General features: G+C 40.2%; 1 protein-coding gene across 1 annotated transcript in view; it reads right to left on the bottom strand.

Annotated features, from left to right (window-relative positions):
- Positions 1-12,515, bottom strand: part of LOC104957232 (leucine-rich repeat-containing protein 16B-like) — a 50,676-nt gene extending 38,161 nt beyond the window's left edge. The window contains exons 1-3 of the mRNA XM_010784835.1: positions 12,398-12,515; positions 11,913-11,990; positions 11,679-11,755 (exon numbers count right to left, since the gene is read on the bottom strand). Coding sequence (XP_010783137.1) covers positions 11,679-11,755; positions 11,913-11,990; positions 12,398-12,418 — 176 coding nt within the window. The 5' untranslated portion in view covers positions 12,419-12,515. The remainder of the gene's footprint in view (positions 1-11,678; positions 11,756-11,912; positions 11,991-12,397) is intronic.
- Positions 12,516-12,754: the final 239 nt, after the last annotated feature.

The raw sequence follows: 12,754 nt of genomic DNA, 5'->3' as shown, positions 1-12,754 counted from the left end.
AGACCAACATAAGGAAAAAAAAGTTGTATAACCTAAGTGTGCACATGATACAATCTTCAACGGGACATTATTTATAAAGGTAACAAACACACGCCAAATCAAAATGGGTTCAGTTCACCTGGCCTGGTGCCCTTGAGCAGTCACCGGACATCCCCCTTCCCCCCTACAATACTCCCTACACCTTACTCCTACGATATCATAGGAATAAGGGTTAAAATGCAGAGGCCAGCCATTTCAACATGTGCATGTGCCGTGTGCATCGTGCACTTTGATGTACCATTAAAGAGGTTTACATCCCTCGAATTCTATCTATCCATAATTAAAAGAAATACATGTATTCTGACACACAAAATCAGATTATATAAAGACTATTGAACTCACTCAGTGGACCACTAGCCAGAAAGGGTTTATTCAGCTGTTTGAGAACACTTCCCTCTCTGTTACTCTATGTTGCTGGGTGTCCTGTCATTGGTTAGGTCAAAACGAGATAACATGTATACATTTAATAACCTTTTTTTCATTATCTCTGTGAATTGACATTCTAGGGAGGGACTCAATCTGTTACTACCTAGTTTAAGACGGCCATGCCATCAGCATCACTAATACACGGCACAATACCCATACCAAGGATCAAGGGATTTTAAAATGTATGGTACTGAGTATTTTAAAAGAATAGTTTATAAGCCGGATTGCAGCATGCAACTCCAAGGAAAGAGGTCAGACGCACAGTAACACAGATGGCTAAGAACACAAAGGTACATAGGAGGCCTCTGGCAAATCCATTTTCCACTGTACTCGTATATTTAGGAAACTACCTGGTAAAACCATAATGAGCAGCAGCATGGGGAGGATCCCAGATTACGTCACTAGGTAGACAGGAGGTTCACAAGGTCATACCCTGAAGTTTACGTCCTATATAGTCGGACAGGTGTACGACCAGGTGTGGAAAATGACAATAAAACCTCGCTTATCAAGAAGACAGAGAACATCTGAAGATAATGTAGGGGTGGCAGAAATAGTGAGCTAAATGTCATATCATCAGATGCAACATCATATCAGTCACTTGATCAACTCCCCACGAACCTAGCATCTTGAACTCTGGAATTAAGGACAGTGTCGCTGAATGATTAAATGTGCGAGAAACCGCAAGTGTCCCAGATCATTCCCAAAAGGGCGGTTAGCACGCTATTAACACATTGCTTGTTTCCTTGGCATCACAATTTTCTCCTTGTCTTGCATCACATGCTTCAGCGATGAAGATTGTTACAGCCACCTGCTCCATCAGGCTGTGGAGGGGGGGGAGGGGGGGGGGATGGCGCTGATTAGCCTGGCTGTCTCTGCACCACACATGGGAAGGAAAATTGTGTTTGCTCCTTCTGCTGTTCAATAGCTCGTTTGCACTTCGGGTGAACGCTGAGCGCCAGATAATGCAAATAAGCAACTAGATTGCCATCTAACTTACATCTGTCGATACAGTAAAAACTGTGTGTAGTGTGTGTGGTGTGTGGTACGGCGCGTTTCGCGTGTGTGCGTGCGTTGCAGGTGCGTTGCATGCGTGTGTGTGGTGCTTGCAACGTTGTTTATATGTCCTTCCGATAACTGTGTGCCGTTGTGGCATATAGCACATCAGAGACAGTGGCTGTAAAGGAGGCAGGGCGGAGAATGACCAGATCGAGGGCACAATGATTCATTGGATGATAAGAGACGAACTGCTGAGGAGAGGTCTTGGGACACTGCGTATCAAATGACGGCGAAATGTCCGCTATTTTACTTATGATTTTGGGAGCTTTCATGTATTGACCTACGCTATCACGTACACTGCCTATGTGTTCTATTTTCGATGGGGGTCTTCGACACTTTTCATTTTTTTAGTATCACGTCAACTACGCTCTCTATGCTCTCATCTGTCTTGTTTTAGCCTGTTGTGCATGTTTCACTCCTGAGAACCTACCAGCCTGCCACCAACTTTAACTGTTAAGCCCCAAGTCCCCACCGGCGGGTATTTAACTTTCTTTTTCACGACTACGGGTCTCACGCGATCTAATATTTAAGAACCTATTAATGTGTTATACCAGATTAACGGAAATAATCTCAGCTAACTGACGATACAAACAATTTTTACCAAAACAAAACACAAGTCTCATAAGAAGCATCTAAATGACCCCTGAGCGAAAAATGCTAACGGACTTTGGCACAGAACTCAAGATAAAAGTGCCCTTATTACTTATCGTAGCTGCACATACAAGATATCCGATTAAAGCTGAGGTTCCACAGATTATTTAGGTATATAGTATCATCACTGAGTGATCCGAACTCGCGACAGGGGAAGCAAATAAAGACATCACAACACGTACCTTTACGGAGCTTTTAGGGAGATCGTCTCACCGTAGCTGTCAATCTGATCAAAAGACGTCTTCAATGGCATTAAAACGAGAAAAAACGTGGCTGAATCGGTTAATCCATAGGTTGATAATGTGTCTGTGTAATAACTTTTGTCATTTATAATCCATAATTCCATTTTTATGTAAAAATCGGAGAGCAAAAGTTAGCTGCTAATGGTAGCCACCAGAGTTATCGCAGCTTCCGGTCTTGGCTATGCGGCAGTCTAACACACACACACTATCAAATAAGGACTATGTGGGAGTTCCCCTCGATTCCATTGGCTCTGGCGGTTAGAAAGATATATCACATGTCCAAATCCAGCAAGGGGGGCCAGAGATATGGAAAATCCACCCAAATGGCCCCAGAAGAGGTTTTTTTTGCTAAATCTGTCTAAAAAGGCCAAATATCACTTGTTTTGCATCAATCTTGATACAGGGTACTTATTATATGTTGTACTTTGGATTCCTAAAGCTTTTAGTCTACTAACCCATCATCCAAGGTTAGTTTTCACTATAAGTACAAAATATCTTTTGGACGGACACTATAATTTAGAGTTTTTTACCATGTTCAATCTGAATTTTCTTTAAAATAAAAAACATCTATATTGATTCTGACTTTTCTACATCCAACTCACAGGTTTATCATTACTTTGAGAAAAAAGATTATTAATTTAACCCTTTTAGAAGGGAAGATATGGTCATTTGTTCTGGGAATGTCATTTTCGAGCCTGAAACCTGAAAAACAGGCTCGGGTTTTAACAGGTGTGTAAAGTTTGTATATACATTTGGGGCCTTTTTTAGGCCTTCATTAGAGACAAAGAGCGATGTCAGAAAATCTTGCAATGGGAAATACAAGCACCTGAACCTTTAATGAGTTCAGTTACCACGGTTAAAGGTGGTGTTCTCCTAAATGGTGAGATTAGTTATCTGTTTTTGTCTGACTGACATTCAGACACATACTTCATGTCTCTGCTCTGTGGAAGTCTGCTCAGTCCAGGTATCATTACAAAAATTGCCAATATTTCCATGATTTTAGCTATGTCCGTTAGTATTTGACCTTTTTATCAGAATTCCCAGTGCCCATGATGACATCTTCCTATTTCTGGTTTTCAAGCTATAGTCCAGAACTTACTCTTAAGAAAACGTTCTGTATATTTCACATAAATAGATTATTAAAATGGTTGCTGATACATTTGAAGTCATTTCATTAATTGACTAAATCAAATGTGTATGCTACATTGATTTGTTCTAAATGGCTTTATTTATTGTGGTATTAGTTTTGATTTAGATTAAAGTGTCACACAGAAAACTTCTCATACTATAACTCCTGTGCATTATTATAACCTAGAGGTTGTATTGACTCATATTAACAGTTCATAGTCGACAAAGAAAGTAAAGATGGCTGCCATGCTGTTCATGGTGACCTGTTGTTCTTGCCCTCTTGGAAGTAGAAGTGGTTGTCTTCCTATTTGACTCTTCATCCTGCTGTTACACAACTTAATATAACGTTGTCATGTTAAATAGTCAGCATTTATAGTGTTATACCTGTTCCCTTGTTCTGCTACATGTAGAAACAGTAAAGGACATTTTATACAATAAAAGGGTAAACAAAAGTGAGTTTCCACAGCCTGGGGGCGACCCAGTTAAAATATTGCTTACACTTGACAACTATCCTGAACTAAAACAACGTCATCTCATCCACAGCAGCTTGCCAAATTCAATTAAAACCAGAATGTCTTTTATTTACAGTAGCACTGAATGATAGAAACATAATTAGCTCAAATGTAGGTGGTGATCAATTATGTATGACTACATAGAATATGAATATTGGGACTAAATGGAAATAGTAGTATTGCACTTATAGTAAGTCATTTTGGATAATACAAATTAGTCGCTTTTCGGCGCCTCCTGCTTTTTTAACGCTGATTTGGGTGACTTGCTTGTGTAATTCGTGGAGAACCGAAGAGTTTTCGTTTTGGGGTTGGTCCGTCCGTCCGGACAACTTCTCACTTCAAAAAAGAAGAAGAATTCTAGATCGCAAAATAATTAAACAAGCGAGTGCCTGTTTTTGAACACAACACGAGCGTAACGTGTCTTCACGTGGTTATGTCTCGTCTGAAAGGAGTGTAGACTAGTATGAGGTGTGATTTGTGCCAATGAACGAACTCACTGAGCTCACTGACGTGTCGATCGCCGTGACTATGCCGCGAGAGAAGTAACGTGACACTCTCGTCACCACCCCTCTCGTCTGAGAAGCTACGTGACGTCTGCGTCTGAAGTTAATTTACTTTGACCAAATAACCCAGTAATGTTACAGCTACACAGTTGCTGTTCAAGCGAGACTCTATTTCAATATAGTTTTGGTATTAAAATAATGTTACACCCCTTGTATGCCCTGAACGCAAAAACAACCACAGACAAGAATGTATATTTGAATATGTATTGTTTTATGTTTAGTTGACAAGATAGTCACTGTGCTACATTTTGCTGCACTCAAGCATACATCTGAAGACAAGAGTTGTGTCCGCCTTTGGCCACAAGGGGGAGTATTGTATTTTTATATTTTGTATAGATGTTGCAACTATACAGAGCTTTGGCAATACTATATGTAACTGAGGTCATGCTAATTGAATTGAGTATACCTTTAAGTGAGCTGTCAGGAGGAAACAAAGGTTCACCAACACATTGCACTCTACTGCTGAGAAAGGCTTTCATTTGAGAAACACTATCAAATGATGTATTATTTCTGTGTTACACACACACCATTACTGAATTACCTACAAGGACGGACAAAAGAAGGACACCACACATGATTATTTTCCAATTACAGTATATTTATTTAAGTAACTAAATTGTGATATCAGTTTAATAAGTAATGTGTGTGTATGGGTGTTATGTGTCAGTATATCAAGCAAAGAGAGATAGAGAACATCTTGCATTTTATGCAATAAGATCCGTGATAAATATATCTAACACCGTACAAACCGGCCAAAGACCACGTGATCGGACAACCGAAAACCAAGATAAACGCTACAACATTTACCGCCAAAAAAACGTAAATCAATACATAGACAATATGTATATANGGCTAGAATGGGTGATCTGTTTGGTATTTTGAACAAAACACTTCATAGACATATATTTGTATACATCTGAGACCTATAATATATGTCTGAAAATAGTATAATAGTATACTATTTTCAGACATATATTATAGGTCTCAGATGTATACAAATATATGTCTATGAAGTGTTTTGTTCAAAATACCAAACAGATCACCCATTCTAGCCATGTCTGAGCCTCGTCCCCCTCTATTTCACCCTGTTATAGAAATGCTGATTCTGGGTCTAAAGAAAAAAAAAAATAATAAAAAGAAAAAGCTTATGCCCAGATACTCAGCTAAATGCTGCCATGATTAAACGCCATATTATGTTCAAAACCACTTCAAGGATTATTTCTGAAACAGTATGGAGCTCAAATGCTTTTTCTCTTGCTGGTTTACCACAAGGTGAGTACCTTTTTATTTCCTGCTTTTTTACACATACTCNGCTGCTGTGATTTCTGAAACAGTATGGAGCTCAAATGCTTTTTCTCTTGCTGGTTTACCACAAGGTGAGTACCTTTTTATTTCCTGCTTTTTTACACATACTCTCTCTAGTACAGGTTGGCTCTGAGTGTTAGCGATGCTTGCTAATGTAAACAAAGACCATATTACGTCCAAAACAGTCAGTCATTGTTTCTAATAGCAACGTTTCTGATAGGGCCATGGGTGTAAAGCCAGCCCACATTTCTGATATTAAGTCATATCGGACGCAAATCTGGATCAGCTCCGTTGTACCCCCGTTTTTAGAGATTTGGGTACGGACACTTTGTGAGTCTCCTTACACACCGGGGGACACATCAAAATGTGCTTTTTGCATAATAGGAGACCTTTAAGCCAAGAGTAAAATGTCACCTGGCTGCAGATGGAACATGGTATAGTACCACTATTATTATTATTCTAACACTGTGCTTATACCACTCACTAGTGTTTACTTTAAAAAGCCCACCTTTGTCCTCCAGGGGGTTGCCTGAGAGGTTGATGGATTGCAGGGTGGAGGAGGGGTGCTCCCGCAGGGCAGCGGCCATCTTTAATGCAAAGTCCCTGCAGCACATTAACAAGTTAATTCTTAATGAATCCCTGTAGACGAGACTTTAGTTATTGTGTTTGTAGTCATGCACAACAATAACTGTAACATGTTGAGAGCATTTATTCAAATGACCACCCCCTCCTACATATTAGCCTTCACCCAGCTCATTAGCAATGTACATGAACCAGAGTACCAGGTGGAGAGGCCCACACAGTCACATCTTAAAGGTACAGTCTAGTCCTGCACTGTGCTACAACAAAACACACACACACACACACACACACACACACACACACACACACACACACACACACACACACACACACACACACACACACACAAACCCACATTTTGAGTCCGCTGGCCTCCAGTGAGAGCTCCTCCAGACTGGGGGATCTGGACAGCAGGAAGGTTAGCTGCTGCTGGATGTCCACTGACTGAAGGGACAGAGAGAGAGGCAGGCCAAAACTCTACAGTCTGGTATCAACACGTTTCAGCCATTGGAATTTGGAATATCACAGAAAAAAATCTCTTGGGCAAACATGCATTTATGATTGTTACACATGTTGTTCAAGGGACAATCTCAACACATCAACACTTTTATAATAGTTGATTGTCAATTGAAATTGCCAAAAGTAAATAGCTAACATTCCAGTGCTACCAACGAACACATGATGGTCACATGACTTCCTGTCAACACAGCTAAGCTAAAGGCGGCTAATGTTTGGCTTGATAATGTTTAGACTTATTTTTCATGTCAAAGCATCAGATGTTCACCAGTGGGGTATTTACTGATGTATTTATGTTGTAGAGCAACCAAATGGATTTAATGTAGTGTCATTTTGGCTTCAGCTTGACTTTAGAAGTATGTTTTCAAACAGGACAAGGACCTTGGTTTTGACCCCCGTCTCTTACAGTGTATCAGGTCTTGGAAAGTATTACTTAAAGGTCAGATCAGACAGCATCGAATTGCCTCGATTTAGCCCTTGAAAACGTTTGTAAGAAGGAGAGCCAGATTCTCTGAATGTTGCAAGCATTTTATCTGAAATGGTATTGTGGAATTTGCAGACACAAACATTAAGATAATTTACCAGTTTGAGCTCCTTGCTGTAGATCTTGGTAAACCACTGGTTGAAAGACAGAGCTGCTACTGCTAATGCCAAGTCTCTGAGGAGAGGAGAGGAGGGGAAAGGAAAGGAGAAGAGAAGAGAGGAGAGGCGAGGAGATGAAAGATTCAAGATATTTATTGTCGTACACAGTAAACAGTACACCGTACAATGAAAGTCTTACTTTGCTAGTCCGCCCTACGCAAGTAAAATACAGGAATATAAAAATGCTTAGAAAACACAAATAAGTTTGGCACAGGAGAGGAGTGTTAACACAGGTGAGTTCAGACAGTATTCAGACTGTTTCTCACCTGCTGTCTAAGTGGCTGAAGTCCTGCAGGTTGAACTCTCTCCAGTTGTTCATGTAGTAGATGTTGTCAATATCCTGCCAAAACAGTTAGCCACACCAATGCTAACATTAGTTTATCGTCAATTGGCTAGTAGATTAGGACAAAATAGATCCTTAGAAAGTGTGGTCCGTGTCCTATCATGCTGAAGAACAGTTGACTCACCCACTGGATCTCCTCTCTGAACGACATCTCGTTGAAGTCACACAGAGCAGCGTAGGTATCAGAGAATCCTCCTGAGGAACACAGACAACACTATCTATCTGCACACAAAGGAGTTCCCTGTATTATATGTATGATCATCATATGATTCCACCTTCATCTGGCTGCTATCACACTACTTCATACATGTTGCACTTTTAAAAATATTGTTACTGGTACTGGATGTGTTTGTAAATTGTAATATTTGTTGTATTATTTTTAATATTTTATGCATGCCTCTAAATTAATATTAAGCTATTTTTAGCTCTTTACTTTTGCTGTAACAATGGAATTGTCTCCTTTGTGGGATGAAAGGTATTCTGATTCTGATTATGGGTTTACATTAGATGATAATTAAAAGATCAATTCTACTAGATACATATGTAAACCTAAACTGCCCAGGTGATGGTAGCTGGTCGGACTCCAGTAGCTGGCCCTATCACCTCCAGCCTCTCACAGTGATGTACAGCAAGGGTGTCCAAACTACGGCCCAGGGGCCAAATGCGGCTCGCGGGCCTCAGCAAATTCAAAGGGTATAATGAAATATGGCCCACAAATGAAACTTGTGCTTGTCTTATATTGTGCTTCTCAAATATATATGCAAACATATATTACACAGTAGTATTCATGAGTCAATACGCCAAATGTTTCAAATACAGTCAATTAAAGTTGAAAACTATTTCTAAAAAACCTAAGTTGCTGAAAAAAGCCCAATAACTTATTTACATAACAAGCTTGAAAGGAATTAGCTGCCAACAAAATAAATAAAACCCTATGGAGAGCTGGGATGTAGGCTGTTTTCATAAAGCATATTCAAGTATCAAGCATAATTTACCTACATTAGGCAGCTTTTGGTGACTTATAACTTAACTTATGAGGCCATGTACCTCTAGGAAGTGGCCCAGCCCTTCGTATATTTTTATGTATGTGGCCCTCGGTCAAAAAAGTTTGGACACCCTTGATATACAGTATGTATTGTGGAGGGAACACACCACAGGAGCCAGGCCGGCTGCTCAGCTGCTCCTCGATCTCATCCGTCAGTGTGAGGATTCTCTGCTGCAGATCTGCAGGAACCGTCTTCAGCAGCTTTCTGAAGATTAGAGGACAAGAGATCACCTGTTAAATACTGACATCATCAAACAAGACAAAGAGTCTGCAGCCATGCTAGCAGCTCTGTGAGGCGCAGTGCGACTCACTGGGGCTAAGAGCTAAATGCTAACATCAGCACGTTAACATGCGTTCAGTGACAATGCTAACATGTTTATGTTAATCATATATAATGATTACAATGTTCACTATTCTTAGCATATTAGTGTAGCATGTTAGCATTCTAACATTTGCTATTTAGCACTTATTACTTAAACATCATTAGTTATGCAGGTTTTTTGTCATAAAGAAGAAACATTGAGCTGGTGAATCCGCTCAATGAAAAATCAGCAAGACAAATTAAATACAATGTATTCTGTGTGTAGAGATTCTTTGACATGGTAGTATTTTTCAGTATCTGCCTGGTCTGAAAAGAGAAGGTATGTGTGTGATGACTCAAATGTAAACAGTGTATGTAGAGTTTGAGCTAGTGTTGCTGTGTGTTCAGGCAGAGCATTGAGACATGAAGCAGGTCGAGCAGCCCACCCTGGAGAAGAGTCGGGGAAGATCCTCTTCAGAGAGGCAGTCATGTGACACACCATGGCCTCCAGATCCTCAACATGCAAAACACTGAAGGACAGAGTCTGCCGGTCTGTCTCCAACACAACCTGAAACACATGCACATTGTCATATTGTATTATAGAAAGGAAATATAACATTTACATCATATTTTTTCACAATGACGACTGTAAACTGCTCTCATATTAACCTTTGCTGTTTAACATGGAATCCAGTGCTTCAGTGGATAACACATAGATATACATATAAACAAATGTTAAACAAGTATAGTTCAGATAGAAATAAATGATAGTGTACCTGAGTGAGACTGTGAATGTTGATGGAGCAAATCTCCAAGTAGCTGAAGGTGCTCTCCATCTGTACACATTCAAGCACGCACACAGAAGTAAATGAGAAAAAAATCATTCAACAGCAGTTTCTCTTTGAGACAGTGAGTACCAGGAACGAAAATCTATCCTCATCCATTAAATTGTGGTGGCGAAAAATGAAATTAGATAAAATAAAAACCTGCTGCATTTTATATTACTTTTAAAATAACTCCCTAAATTTTAAAACGTCCGATATGTGTCATTTGAGTAACTGTTGGAGGCTTGAAGATGTAAAAGTATTCCACGTAAAAGTCAACATAAGATAATAGTCCTTAAAAAAAGAAACTCCTGCCACTAGAAAACTCACACTGTGGCCTGCAAGGGTTCACAATGAGCAGTGCATGGTGAAAAGCAGTGAGAAAAATAAAACCTTATTAATTATAAAATGTGCAATCGAGTGTAGCTGTGGTGTAAAATGGAACAGCTGTGATTTACCCTGACAGGTGGCTTGTTGTTAAACAGGTAACCTCTCCACAGACTCAGAACCTGATGAGAGAAACAGGACGTTAGAAATGGGACTGACAGAACCACAGCCCCCCCTCTGGAACTACAGAGGTTGTTGCATGTTGTGTTGGATATGCTGTACAGTGGAAAATGTGTTTTAGTTGGTGAGTTGTGCGATATTTGTTGATTGTGCAGGTGTCAACATAACTCATTTAAGTTTAGCTCTTTATAGCTACATATTCCCAGATAAAAATGAACAAAATGCCTCAAACTAAGTGACAGTGAACAATGAATGGTTCAGGAATCTAAGGGCAGGATACACTTTGTATGCAACAAAATGATCTGAAACTCAAGGATATGCAACACTTCCTTTCATCACATCATCGGATTCAGAAAATTTTATTTTCCCCGGGAAAAATAGAGCTTTGTCATTTTTAAATGAAAGTAAAAAGAAAATACAACATTTCTAAACATACATACATCTATAAGCACAATATACTTAATATTACAAAGAACATCTTTAGTGTCCATCACTCACCACAAACCTGCGGGCCGACCTCCCACATGTCTGAGCGGGGGGATGGAGGATGACAGGAGTCACTAGACACACTCTGTGAGGATTCAGCAGCTTAGAGATCTCATCTGCACACACACACACAAACACACACACACACACACACACACACACACACACACACACACACACACACACACACGGTTATTTTTATGGGGTCCAGGCTTTTGGTCCCCTTTAAGATTTTGGACCCTGCGCTGTGATTGTGCTAACATATGTTGAGCCCCACAATTTCATAAAGACAAACCCATACACACAACTACACACATAAACGTTTTTTAAAAAACAAATCATCACATTTAGCTTTAGTGGATCATAGCAGCTGGCTCATTTACATATCAGGTCAGTTGCTGTTCCAGGATAGTTGTTATGAGTCTTATCAGGGAAGTTGTGTTGACCTCTCTGTGTCTCAATAATGCAGAGAGGATACCACATTCAGGGCCTGATTCTAGAGGAGCTGACCTGTGGCTGAAAGGATTCCTGGCCAGGTTGAGGTGCATCAGTTTGAAACAGCATCCAGCAGACAGCGAAACAAATAACTGCAGGAGAAAATTACAATGAGTGTTATGTACCTGGCACACACAACAGATCAATGAATAACAACAGTTACATGAACAGTTAACAGCACAGACATCGGGGCCCTCAGAAATAGTCGCATGAAAGAAGCAGGTACAACACTGAGCATCTCTCGCTGACCGTGTCCAGAGGGCAGCTGGTATCACTGAGGTCCAGATGAGACAGAGAGTTAGTACTGGACAGGAACTTGAAGAGAAACTGCAACACATAATGCAGATCTGTATTTGTTACAGATATACCGGCACAGTTAACATGTTGCTGAAAGTAAAGTCGTTGTTAAAAGGGATATATAGAAGTTCTAGCTCTGCACATAAACCAACTTTCAGTCCATTTTAACAGTCTACCTATCTTTTATTGTTTTTCTAATTAAAATGATATTATCTTTCAACTGTACACTTTACAGGTAGGTTGAGTTTGTAGCTTGTTTGTAAAAGTGAATAATAAATGCAGACCTCCCAAATCTTCTAGTGAGAGTTTCATGTATCAGTATATGTAATTTATGTGTATGACATTGGCTTGTTTGTATGTAAAAATAGCTGTCTTGAATCCACATTATTTGATATGAAACACACACACACACACACACAAACACACACACACAGTACCGTGGCCTCCTCGTTGCCCATGCTGCCGGGGTTAGCAGACAGGTCGAGGTGAGTCAGAGACGCTGAGAACAGCTGAGTGGAGGACAACACCTGACTCAGACATCCAGCACCTGGAGACAACAGTTAAACCCATTCAGGAGTGACTCAAGTGTGACAGTTTTATTGTGTGTGTGTGTGTGTGTGTGTGTGTGTGTGTGTGTGTGTGTGTGTGTGTGTGTGTGTGTGTGTGTGTGTGTGTGTGTGTGTGTGTGTGTGTGTACCTCTGTGTGTGTGTGTGTGTGTGTGTGTGTGTGTGTGTGTGTGTGTGTGTGTGTGTGTGTGTGTGTGTGTGTGTGTGTGTGTGTGTGTGTGTGTGTG

This window comes from Notothenia coriiceps, unplaced genomic scaffold (assembly GCF_000735185.1).
Source record: "Notothenia coriiceps isolate Sejong01 unplaced genomic scaffold, NC01 NC01_scaffold00026608, whole genome shotgun sequence".
In the NCBI taxonomy this organism is placed as follows: domain Eukaryota; kingdom Metazoa; phylum Chordata; class Actinopteri; order Perciformes; family Nototheniidae; genus Notothenia; species Notothenia coriiceps.
This window is presented reverse-complemented; position numbering and strand designations above follow the sequence as displayed.